Here is a 13,081-nt window from a genome sequence, read left to right as displayed (position 1 = left end):
GAAGACGCCTTGGCAACTGTGTCAGAGGCCAGAGGTATTTCTGGGTGACTCAGGAGGCCAGGAGTCATCGGTCTGGCTCTGGTCTGGCAGCCACCTTTGGATAATCAAATTTCCTGCTGTGCTGTCCACATTTTCCCTCCTGCAAACTGGGAGCAGAGAAGGAGAAGGCACACTTGGCCACAGACATTCAGGATGGCTCTGGGACCAAATGGTAAAAGAAAGAGACATTCTGAGTTAAGCAGAACTTATGTGAAAATAAAGGCACAGTAACCCATGATCATATACAAGAGCTTTCCACCCTTATACTGTAAAGACTCTTTCTCCCTTTCCTACTCTCCCGGAGCAGCAAGAAGCACCAGTCTCCCTCAACAGCTAGTGCCTCCTGTTTCTAAACACAGCACTGCTTTTGCTGAATTAGGCCCAGGTCTCGGCTTCAATACTATGTTGTGAGAGGGGCCAAGCTAGACTGGGCACCCCAGTTATACCCACGGCGGTCTCCTGATCAACCGCACAGCCCTTCCCACAACGTAGTGCGTCATTTCATTACCTATTTCCCACTAGGATGTGAGCTCTGGGAGAAGGAAGCATCTGTGTCTTGCTCGCAGAATAGTCCTTAATCCCTAGCAAATGGCTTGACCCTGGGAGGCACGTGTTGCATGTGTGAATAAGTAAGTGGATGAACCGCTGACTGAATATATACAACTGATACAAAGCCTCCTAACTCTGAAAGCCACTGACCTGCTCTGGTGCTTCAAGGCATCACACTGATTAAGGAAAGTCATCTGAAAACAAGGTGAGGTCTATTCTGCAGTCTGAAAGGGCATTTTCTTTCAGATGTTGAGAGTGAATGGAGACGAACGAATTTTCTATCTGTAGGATCTACTACAGCAGATCACGTTGTTCCTTTGTTTAAAACCTCCCAAAGGCTCCCCATTTTACACAGAATAAAATCCAAAGTCCTTGCCGAGGCTGCCACTTCTCCCTGCTTCCTCTCATCTCTTTCCTGCTTCTCCCCCCATCACCCTCTCCTCTTCAGAGACACTGGCTTAGCCTCGCTGCCATTCCCTCAACCATACAACTTGACTCCCACCCGAGGATCTTCCTAATGTTGCTCCCGCTGCCTGAAACCCTTAGGACAGACGAAAAAAGAATATTAATTATCTGTCCTGGTTTGGGTCGGCAGCTAAAAGAGGGCTCTGATAAGAGCAGAAAGCAATTACAACATGTCATAGGATGTGTGGCTATTCCCACAGGTTAAGTATAAACACGATCATTCCACTGTCATAGGTCTTAGCTTTGGGGACAGAAAGCATAAAAGAAAAAAAAACATATATATACACATGCACACACACACAGACACACACACACACACAGATTAGTCCTGACACCAATCTGAGAAAAAGGAATTACTCAGCTATCGCTGGAATCAGGGATTCGGTATATCAGTTGGTCAAGAAATAAAGGTCTTTTGGTGGTTCTTCTCCTTACTTGTTCCTAGTCTCAGTCAGGACAAAAGTTAAGAGGAGAAAGAGCAAATACTATCTCCTTACACCACCTCTGACTGCCACAATGAAAACCCAACTGATGCTCCACTGGAAGGGCAGCTGTGCCTCTTGGGAAAAGGCATCTCTGCATCTCCCAAAGCAGGTGTTTCACAGATGAGGAGAAGCCTGAAAACAGAAATCAGCTATCTACACTTAAGACTCCCTAACAATCCACTGTCTGCAGTCAAACTTTGCACTATTCTATGTGCCCAGTGGGAGAAAAATCTCACCATCATCATTGTTACTGTGACATTTAGAACTACATTAACTGAATGCTGACCATATGCCAGACGCTGTTCTTAAAAGATTTATCTGTATTAACTTGTTAATTTTTCATATACATATGAGGTGGTTACCATTATTGATTCCATTTGAAAGGTCAGGGAAGTCTAGAAAGGTTAAGTAACTCTCCCAAGGTCACCAAGCTGGTAAACAGCACAGGTGTGACTTCAGAGCCCAAGCTATTAACCATCAGGCCATCCAGCTTCCTAGTATAACCATGCCAGCTTCATTCTAGCAGCCCATCAACCCAAAATACTGAGTCAAACTGACAAGCAAAGAAAAGCCTAGCAAAGAAAGTAAAAGACCATAGAGTTCAGTAAAGGCCCAGGTAGAAGACATTGTTAAGTCTGGCCCAACTTTAGATGAGCCCCTCTTTTCTGATTTACATCCTGAGTTTCATCTAAACACATCTCTTCAAGTCATGAAGTGAGTTCCCTAGGAAAACATAAAGCACCAGACCTAGTTGTAAAGCACCCTTTATCTGGTCCAGGCCCGATTTCCGCTCTGCTTCATTGCGGAAGCGTCTTCGGATAGTAGGAAAAACCTTGGTCTCCCATGCTTTCACCAGCAGAGCGTAGTGGTCCTCCTGGAAGGAGAAGGCAAACGTGAACAGGGAAGGAACGCCTTGTACAAGAATCAGTCCTTCCCTGACTTACAGCTCTCACCCTGAGGTCTTCACCCCCCCTCAAATGCCAGTGACAGAAACACACCGTGGACACCACCAAACTAACTACACCCTCAGAAGCCAGGGGAGGCAACAGATGGCCTAGGGCAAGCTCTTCCTTTCCCTCTAAAGCCATATAAACACTTCACATGATCCACAACTTTACTGCTGAATTACTATCAAAGTACTTTATTTCTCTAACATCCGGATCGCTACTGGGCAATAGAACCAAACAGATATGGCTACTGATATGTGGTTTAGAAAAATGAATACCCCAGAGCCACTGTTCCAACACAATGACATAACCGAAAGCGTAACAACTCTAGCCTTGCACTTGCACGCTCAGATCAAAATATTCCTCGTGGCTTGTCCTGGTCACCAGGGAGCTAAGCAAACGCTCTTAAGTGGGGCTCTTACCTGTGGGATGTCATCGTCATCATCGTCATCACTTTCGTCATCTGCAATGGGGGGCGGATGGGGGTCTGGGCCAGAGGTGATGAAATTCTCATAGCTGAGCTCTACTTTATAATGACAGGAAGTGTCACTATCATATTCTGTAACAAAGCACAATGACAGTGAATTCTAGGCAAGAGCACATGAACTTCTTACCCTTGGACAGACCAGATTCTCCTAATTTGTGTGATAGAAAGACTCTTAGTTCTTGGAGAAATTTTAAAGCTCAGCATCAAGGAATAACTAATCATCTATCATTTCCTATTTGGGAATCTTAAAATAGTTTTTATGGGCATAATTCATTCAACTCAGAGAAGACTTTGGAAGGTTCTTCATCATGATAAAGAATTAGACAGACTCTTAAAATGGTTTTCAAACCAGTATCTCAAAGGCCAAATATGGCTGCAGACATCTCATTTTGGGAAGCTCACTTTTATTCAATCTTATTATAAAATTTTTCAAATTATCAGGAATGTTTTTTAGTGCACACTTATACACCCATCACCTAGATTCCACAATTAACATTTTATTATTCTTTGATGGCTTCAGTTTTTAAAAAGTTTAAAAAACGATTAACATTTAAAATTAGGAGATTTTATGTAAAATTCTGGGGCTCTTAGCTGTCTTATAAAAGTAGACAATCTTTCAGACTTGCATTTCCATGTGGCAATATTCTGCTGGCCCTGAGTCGCGGGCAGGCTTCCTGTATGTGGGGGACGCGCTTTCTAGCCTGCCATGCTTCCCCCTGCTCCCCATTTTGTTTCACGGGGCCTGTTACCCCATTACCAGTGGGCACTGGGGTATGTCCAAGTTAAATGGATTTACGGAATTAACAGCATTTGCATTCCCAGGAAGCAGTGAGGCCTTGGGAGGAGGTGGCTTACGTTGCTGAGCAGTGGCCACGGCAGCAATCCGGCACGGTGGCCCATGAGTGCCCGGGTCTGACGCAATACTGGTGCCAGCATCATTGTCACTGTCAGATGCCATGGCAAAGGGCAGGGCCTCGAAGTTAGCGCTGATCTCCTCTGCCAGGTCGGTGCATAGGTCGGCAGCGTTGCGGTGGGCCTGCCCTTCAGCATAGGCAAATGGGCGGGAGCCAAAGTTAGCTCGCGTCTTGGTGTTCTGGAAAGGAGACCAAAGAAAAGACTTGAAAGGACTTAGGTTTATTTATGCATTCATTTCTAACCCCTCGAGGTGAACTTCATGGCAGAGTCTGTGAACCGAGGCAGAGGGGCTGGTGCACCTGTGGACGCAGGCGCTTCGAGCTCTGCACGGCCCCCACTGCCCCTCGCCTGGCACTCACTCTCTTTGCTGCTCAAACGCAGTGACCTTTCTTGTTTCCAGCACTGTTCCTTTCTACCTGATGCCACTGCTCATGCTGTTCCCTTCACCTGGAACTTTCTTTCCTCCAATTTTGTCCATTTAAACTGGTTAATATTCCAGACCTGGCTCAAACATCACTTCTTCAGGGTAATGGGGATGTGATCAGATTTGCTTGGTACTTGCTTCCATAAAGTCTACAATTTTCAATCATATTGTGATGATTAATTTTAAATGTCAGCTTGACTGGCCACGGGGTGCTAGATTAAACATTATTATTGCTGGGTGTGTCTGTGAGATTAGCATTTGAATCGGTGGACACAGTAGATAGCCCGCCCCAGTATAAGTGGGTACCATCCAATCCGTTGAGGGTCTGAATAAAACAATAGGCAGAGGAAGGAGGAATTAAACCCTTTTTCCCTGCACCACTGCTTGAGCTAGGATATCTCATCCCATCTTCTCTTGCCCTCCTAGGACGCAGACTGAATCACACCACTGGCTCTCCTGGGTCCCTGGCCTACAGACAGCAGGTCATGAGACTTCTCAGTCTCCATACTAACAGGAGTCAATTCCTCAAAATAAATCTCCCCTCCCACCTCCGTCTACACACACACACACACACTCTCTCTCTCTCTCTCTGTATATATATATATATATATATATATATATATATATAGCTCCTATTGTGGGGTGTTTTTTTGTTTTGTTTTGTTTTTTGCCACACCACGTGGCATGTGGGATCTTAGTTCCCCCGACCAGGAATGGAACCCGTGCTCCCTGCAGTGGAAGCATGGAGTCTTCACCACTGGACCGCCAGGGAAGTCCCTCTGTCCTATTGGTTCTGTTTCTCTGGAGAACCTTGACTGATACACACAGTGTTTATTAGTTTGTGATTATATACATACACATATATATTTATGCAAATGTTTGACTAATGTCTGACTCCTCCAACTGGTTTTAACTTCATGAAGACAAAGACCATATCTGTTTTGCTCATTGTTATTATATGTCCAGAGCTTAGCACACTACTTAATATATAGTAGGTACTCAATAAATATTTGCTGAATGAATGAATAGAACAGGCTGCCTTAAATTATTGACATCTTTAATTCACTGCACAAAGTGAGAAAAGATGCTACTATCAGAGGCATGGTACAGGGCCAGATTCTACAAGATCTTCTAAGTCATTATAAAGACTTGGGCTTTTACAACATAGACATGGGAAGCCACTGACTTGTTGAGAGTAGAGGAGTGACATGATCTAACCAACATTTTTAAGGAATCACTGTGGCTGCTGTGTTGAAAAGATGTGTAAAAGGGCAAGAACTAAGGGGCTGGTAGGGAAGGGAGATAGAAGAATATTGTAACATGCTACCCAGAAGATAAGGGTGGCTGGGCCATGACTTAAGTGGTCAGATTCCAGATACATTTTGAAGGTAGGGTCAACAAGGTTTGCTGACAGACTGGATGTGGAGCAGGAGGAAAAGAGAAGTCAAGAAGGATGCCAAGGTTTTTGGCCTTAGAACTGTAAGGATGGAGGTGCCACTTCCCAAGACAAGGAAGGCTAGGGAAGAAGCAGGTTAGGGTATGGGGCAGAGTTAGGCTCAGTCTTAGACATGTTAACTTTGACATGCCAATGGAACATCTATTTCTAAATGTTGCCTAGACTGCTGAATATTTGTGTCTGGAATTTAGGGAGAGATCTGGGCTGGAGATAAGGACTTGGGAGCTACCGCCGTGTAGTGAGTAGTAATGTTTCACAGAACATTAACTGTTAATAGATGCTCCTTTAAAAACAAAAGAGTTCCACGATTAAGTATATGTGCAGGGATGCTGGGTTAAATAAAGTTGAAGTTTTGAATCTTTACCGAAGGATTCCTCTGAGCTTCTAACATACTAAAGTGACCCGAGACGGTCACGTTCAAAACTTACTTAATGACAGACTCATTTTACTGCCATTGGAAAGAACACTAGTGTCCCTTGCATTGTAGTTTTGGAAAGACTGCCAAAAGGAAGTCAAAGCAGTTAAGCACTCAGGTTCAATGCAAAGGAAGGACCCACTTCTTCAGGTTTGTTTGTGGTTCCTTCTGTTATCAGGTACCACATGTTACGTCAACAAGGCCACGTTTGGTGTCTTTAATTTTTCCATTCTTGATGGAATAAATTACTGAGGAGAATTTTGTTTCCTTTCCCAAAAAGATAACCTGCCTTTTTCTGAATGTGAACCACAGGCCACATCCCACCCGAGACATCTTCAAGATACGGTGAGAGGCGCTGCCCGCAGTATGTGAAGTACACTCGGCCTTTGGCTGGCTGCCCTGGAGGAGGAGGCGTTCCCTCGGTTCTCTCCCAGCCAATTCCTGCCACGTCACCTAGGGCAGAGAACAGGACGGAAACACTTTTTTTTTTTCCTTTTATTGACTATTAACTAAACTTTCAATTTGCAACTGGCATGAGACTACATATCATTGACTATCTTGGCTTTTATTTATTCATGCCATCAGTTACAGGTGAAAAAGATATGGAGTACCTTGTATTTATATATAGAGAGAGTAACACAATAGAAATAAACAATTTCTGTTTAGAAGAACAAAAATACCTAGTGTCTGAGGTTAAGTTACTTACCACAATTACACATTAAATTTAGCTTTTATTTTCTAGGCAGCCAAGACAAAAAGGGAAAACACTGGGTATGATTTTTTTTTGGGGGGGTATGATTTTTTAATAGAGGAATACAAGTTTTTCTCTTTTGACGTGTACCAGATTACTTACGCATAAAGGTAAAAAGGTATTATTTTCTCAGTAAGTTTGCAGAAGACTTAAAAAGGATCTAAAAAAATATAATTTTAAACTCAACCTACAATGTAAGCTGAACATACACCATTAAATCATATTCTGTCCCCTTACATGTATTTAAGGCATTTTTGCAGGAAGCGAAGATCATATAAGCCAAGCTGCTTTCTGATGAAGTGACTAGATATTGTAGTAGAACTTAAAGAACCAAGGGGACCATATCCACCACATCAGCACTATTAGAGGCTGTCTCAGGCAAGCTGCTAGCACACGTAGCTTTAAAATTAACCTGTTGTAAACTCTCCAATAAGCGCATGAAGTTCTGTGATTCTGTTTTTGATCAGAGTCTCATATGATTTTGAAACCACTAGGCTGGGCTTCCCAATGGCTGGGGACTTGTCACTGTTCACTATGGCACCCGAAGGGCCCAGAAGAAGGCCCAGCATGTAGGAGATGCTCAAAGAGTATCTGCTGGTCAACAGACACTGAAAGTGTTGGTACAGAGATTGGGATCCTGTTGTAATAAGTGGGTTCCTAATTCCTATTCCCACACAGACACATTTCTCTGAGAAAGGGGTAGTATGTTTGCTTGAGGTCTGGTCCAAAATATTCTCAAAAACTAAAGTATGATCAAACAAAATAACAATCAACTATAACAAACGAATAGAACGCCCACTATGGATCCCCTGCTGTCTCTACTACCCCTAGCTTTGTGCTTAAAGCACTTAAGTACTCAGCTGAGATTACAGAGTTCTCTCCATAAAGTAAGAGAGAAACAACTTGCCAGGAAGTAATTTCCAAGGCATAACTTGACCATAGCTGAAAATACCATGCTCACTGGAAAAGTGCAATTTAATAAACAGCTCCCTCAAGGATAAGCAAAATTACCCCCCAGACTGCTACAAGAAGTTATCTATTGGGTTCAGTGACTTAGTAACCCCTACGCAAGCATCCAAGATCATCTATTATACTTAATAATTTCAGTTTTATCAGAGATGATGCTAAGATGTACTGTCTGAAAATAAGTAGCCAACATGTTTGGCTGCTTCTAATGTCAAGAGGACAGTGTCTATATTTTGCTACTTCTGGAGCAGGTAGGACTGATCCCAATTCATCTACTATTACCAGATGAAGTTAGTTATATGGAGACTTAAAAAGAAGAGGGGAAAGATTTTCTTTTTATTGAATTGACTACGTGACTGAAACATCTGGGCAGAAGATGTGACGAAGCTGGACCAGATGTTTAGGCTACCAAGAGCAAAGTCTACAGCATGTATCTTTACCTATTGATAATGAATTTCTTGAGTGCCTCAAGGCGACTGGTAGAGGGTTTTTTTTCAAGCTATTCATCAATGAAAAGCTGATAAAAGACCAAATTTTGGAGAAAAGCAAAATCTCAGATTCTTCTGATGATGGAGGAACGAAAGTCAATGTGACTCCTAAGTTACCAGATGGAGGCTTTAATGATAACAGTGCCTCATAAAATGAGAGGTTTTGTGTAAACTAGGGGACAACAATGACAAGTACTTCATTTTCACTGGAAGACAGTGTCCGTTTTCAGTTGCCAAGTTTCATTAATTTTAACCTATTTTGACCCAGACCTGGGAACAACAGAAATACACAGGGTTAAAAAAAAAACTCCCACTGCACTCACCAGGAGAGAGAGTCACGTCTAAGCGAACGCTCTTCCACTGTAATAAACTGGAGCCGTTGTAGTGCACGGCTCGGCCATTGCTGTGAAAAAAACAAAGAGAAGTCAAAGACAAGCCTAATCAGTCAACACAGAGGAAGGTAAGTAGTGAACAGTAGCATGAGAGTAATCAGAAGAGAAATCCTAAGAGCTATTCTCATTCACTAAATATGAGTATATTTCCAGCTGGTATTTTCTACATTTTTTAGAGTAGAGATTAAAATGATATTACTTTAGTTTTAAAACACCCACATGAAAAAAAAACAAAAAACCCACCCACATCCACTACTTTTTTTTTTTTTTTTTTTTTTAATAATAGTGTTAGTAGCCACTTACTTATGGAAAAGACAAGTGCCCACTGGATTAGTCCAAGCCCCATCTCTTTTCTCTGCTTCTGTAGCAAAGCCAAAGGAAACTATTGGTCCAGTGTCATCATCACTATCTCCATAGGAAACAATTTCAATTTCCCAGTAGAAAGATGGGGCCTGAAGAAACACAAGAAGTGTGCAGACAATCAGAGGGCTCACTGTGGGCCCCTGAACTTCCTCTTTCTCTCACATTTGAAGGAAAGAGGCAGAAGACAGTATGTCATGTGATTTCTCACCTGAATGGGCAGTGGTGAGGTGGCATAGATAAATGTGCCCCGGGGCAGACCGCCCCCAGCGCTGGGGTCAGCAAGGAAGGTGACGGAAGTGAGGTGCGATGAGAACATGCAGGCTCGGACAGGTGGAAATACTCGTGAGGGGCTCCACGTAATCTCTTTGGGCTGCATTGGGGAAAGACACCCTCATTCAATAGAATTGCAAACACAAAATGGAGATGTTGAGATTTCAAGTGACATTTCTTCTTTTACAGATTTCTAACTTTCTTATCTTGAAATAATTTCAAAGCTACAGAAAAACTGCAAGAATACAGCAACTTTTGTATACTCTTACCTAGATGCACTGATTTTTTTGTGATAAAATTCACATAATGTACAATTAACCCAGTTAAAGTGTACAATTTAATGGTTTTTAGTATATTCACGGAGTTGTGCAACCATCACCACAATCTAATTTTAGAACATTCCTGTCCCCCTTAAAAGAAATGGTACCCATTAGAAGTCAATTCCCATCCTCTCTCCTTCCCAGTCCCTGGCAACTACTTATCTGTCTGTTTTCTGTCTCTATGGATTTGTCTGCTCTGGACATTACAAGAAATGGAATCATACAATATGTGGTCTTTTGTGACTGGCTTCTTTCACTTAGCATAATTCAAGGTTTATCCATATTGTAGCATATATTACCACTTCATTAATTTTAAAGGTTGAATAATATGCCATTGTATGAATATACCCATTTTACGCATTCATTCATCAGTTGATGGACATTTACATTGTTTCTCTTTTTCGGCTATTATGAATCATGCTGCTAAGAACATTCACAGAATGCCAATATTGAACATTTTTGCCTCTTTTGCTTTTTTTTTTCCCCAGTGTAACTTGTTTTTCCCCGAGTCTGATTTTTCTTTTGTTTTATTCACTAGTTTGTTGTATATTTTAGATTGCACATATAAGTGATATCACACAGTACTTTCTCTGTGCCACTTTGGCTTTTTAGTCACTCTTTCTCTCTATGTATACTTATTATTATGAGATGAACTATAGATCTAATTTCAAAAACGTTTTCTTTTTCTGTTATTGATAACATAGAAATTATTTACAAATCAATGAGTTCTGCTCCCCTGCTATCATCTTTCGATATTCAGAATGACAAATCAACGTGCTTTGACATTCAAGGATGAGAGCATGTCACTGCAGAGCATACACCTCCAAATGGCTTTGCAAACACCCATTCTCAGTGCCATTAACATGCTGCTGGGCATTCTGTAATTCTTCAGGCGCGTGCTGCAGACAGGCAGCAGGTGTGGGACACTGCAGAGGGCTCACCTGTCTCCGGTCAGCCTGCAGTGGAGGTGGCGGGGGCCGAGCACAGTCCCGGTAGAGCATCCTCAGCCGTTCACACTGCACTTCCACAACTGCCAGTCGCTCTCCTGGAAGGGGAGACATTGAATATGTGAAAATAAGTCCTACAACTCCTGAGAGGGCTCCAACTCTTTTGGAGTAGGGTCAGAGCAATAAAATGCTTACAAAAGAAGATTATTCAAATTCTTACAAAAGAGCAAATACCCTGAGACATCTTTGTCTACTACGTGTAGCGCAGCAGCAAAGCAATGGGGTCAAGTGCATAGGCTCTAGCGTAGGCTGCCTGGATTCAGAATCTGGATCCATTACTTGATATTTACCATCTCACTTCCAATATAGGGGTAATAATAGTACCTGTGCCTCACAGGGTGGCTGTGAAGATGAGCTAAAATAACACAAGTAGAGCCTTTAGCCAAGTCCCTGGCACAGGGCAAACACTCAATAAATGAAAGCTCTTATTATCATCTACTAAATGAAAACTACTATTTTTTTTTTAAATTTATTTTTGGCTGCGTTGGGTCTTCGTTGCTGTGTGCAGGCTTTCTCTAGTTTCAGCGAGCGGGGGCTACTCTTCGTTGAGGTGCACGGGCTTCTCATTGCGGTGGCTTCTCTTGTTGCAGAGCACGGGCTCTAGGCGCGCACGCTTCAGTAGTTGTGGCACACGGGCTTAGTTGCTCCGCGGCATGTGGGATCTTCCTGGGCCAGGGCTCGAATCCATGTCCCCTGCATTGGTAGGCAGATTCTTAACCACTGCGCCACCAGGGAAGTTCCCGAAAACTATTACTCTTATCATCTAAATTGATTTTCTAAAAGTCTATAACCTGCTGAACATCTCCTACGAGCAAGGCACAGTGCTAGATGTTGGAAAATACAAAGTTAATATGAGCTGAAGTCTCCGGTCTGGGAGAGATAAGACATGTATATGCATACACACATACAATACAGAACACAGTGCAAGGCTAGAGTGTGTTATTATGTGACATAAGACACAAACACAGGCACAGAGGTGTGACTTCATTCCAGGAGCTAGAAAGGCTTAATAATCAGATCTCAGAAAAGTCAGAATTTCAATAAGCAGAGAAGGAAGGGAATTCTGGATGGCTTGGCACTGTGACACTACTCTAGAATAGTCAAGAGTTAGATGTCTCAGGAGTACCTCACATGACACACAAAAATTCAAAATGGATCAAAGACCTAAAAAACCTATAGCTAAAACTCTAACTCCTAGAAGAAAATACTGGTATAAATATTTATGACTTCAGATTAGGCAATGGTTTCTGAGATAGGATACACAAAGCACAAGCAATGAAAGAAAATTTGAGAAACTGGATTCATAAAAATGAAAAATCTTTGTGCTTCAGGGCTTCCCTGGTGGCGCAGTGGTTGAGAATCCGCCTGCCGATGCAGGGGACACGGGTTCATGCCCCGGTCTGGGAAGATCCCACATGCCGCGGAGCGGCTGGGCCCGTGAGCCATGGCCACTGAGCCTGTGCGTCCGGAGCCTGTGCTCCGCAACGGGAGAGGCCACAGCAGTGAGAGGCCCGTGTACCGCAAAAAAAAAAAAAAAAAAAAATCTTTGTGCTTCAAAAGACACTTGAGAAAGTGAAAAGATAACCCACAGAATGGGAGGAAGTACTTATAAATCATATCTGATCAGGGACAAGTATACCTAGAATATATAAAGAACTGTTATAACTCAACAATAAAAAGACAAATAACCTAACTAAAAACAGGCAGCAAAGCTGAATAGATATTTGTCCAAAGAAGATATACAAATGGTCAATACATATGTGAAAAGATGCTCAACGTCATTGGTCATTAGGAAAAGGCAAATGAGATACCATTTCACACCTACTAAGCTAGTTATAATAAAAAAGACAGTACCAGTATTGGCTAGAGTATGGAGTAACCGGGACCCTCATACGTTGCTGGTGGGAATGTAATAAGCACAGCCACTTTCGAAAATGGTCCCTCAAAGAAGGAAGCAGTTCCTCAAGTTAAAACATAGGACTGCTGTAAGACCCAGCAATTCCACTCCTATATATATGTAACAGAATTGAAAACATAGTCATATGCACAAAAACTTGTATATGAATGTTTATAGCAGCATTATTCATAATAGCCAAAAGTTAGAAACAACACAAGTATTCATAAATTGATCAATGGATAAACAAAATGGTCTATCCATACAATGGAAAGGTATTCAGCCATGAAAAGTAATGAACTACTTGATACCTGCCACAATATGGACAAACCTTGAAAACATTATGCTAAGTGAAAGAAACCAGACACAAAAGGCCACACACATACTATATGATTCCATTTATATGAAATGCCCAGAACAGGCAAATCCATAGAGACGGGAAGTAGAC

The 13,081-nt window shown here is 42.3% G+C and overlaps 1 protein-coding gene across 3 annotated transcripts in view; it reads right to left on the bottom strand.

Moving 5' to 3' along the window:
- The window catches only part of HECTD4 (HECT domain E3 ubiquitin protein ligase 4), a 190,560-nt gene that overhangs the window by 49,699 nt on the left and 127,780 nt on the right, over positions 1-13,081 (bottom strand). For all 3 annotated transcript variants that reach the window (XM_060028153.1, XM_060028154.1, XM_060028155.1), the window contains exons 45-52: positions 10,674-10,777; positions 9,351-9,512; positions 9,083-9,231; positions 8,711-8,790; positions 6,472-6,635; positions 3,828-4,065; positions 2,908-3,044; positions 2,286-2,412 (exon numbers count right to left, since the gene is read on the bottom strand). In XM_060028153.1, the coding sequence (XP_059884136.1) occupies positions 2,286-2,412; positions 2,908-3,044; positions 3,828-4,065; positions 6,472-6,635; positions 8,711-8,790; positions 9,083-9,231; positions 9,351-9,512; positions 10,674-10,777 (1,161 nt within the window). The remainder of the gene's footprint in view (positions 1-2,285; positions 2,413-2,907; positions 3,045-3,827; positions 4,066-6,471; positions 6,636-8,710; positions 8,791-9,082; positions 9,232-9,350; positions 9,513-10,673; positions 10,778-13,081) is intronic.

The sequence above is a fragment of the Delphinus delphis genome, chromosome 13, assembly GCF_949987515.2.
Source record: "Delphinus delphis chromosome 13, mDelDel1.2, whole genome shotgun sequence".
NCBI lineage: Eukaryota > Metazoa > Chordata > Mammalia > Artiodactyla > Delphinidae > Delphinus > Delphinus delphis.
Note: the sequence above shows the minus strand (reverse complement) of the source record. Positions and strands in the feature narration are given on the sequence as shown.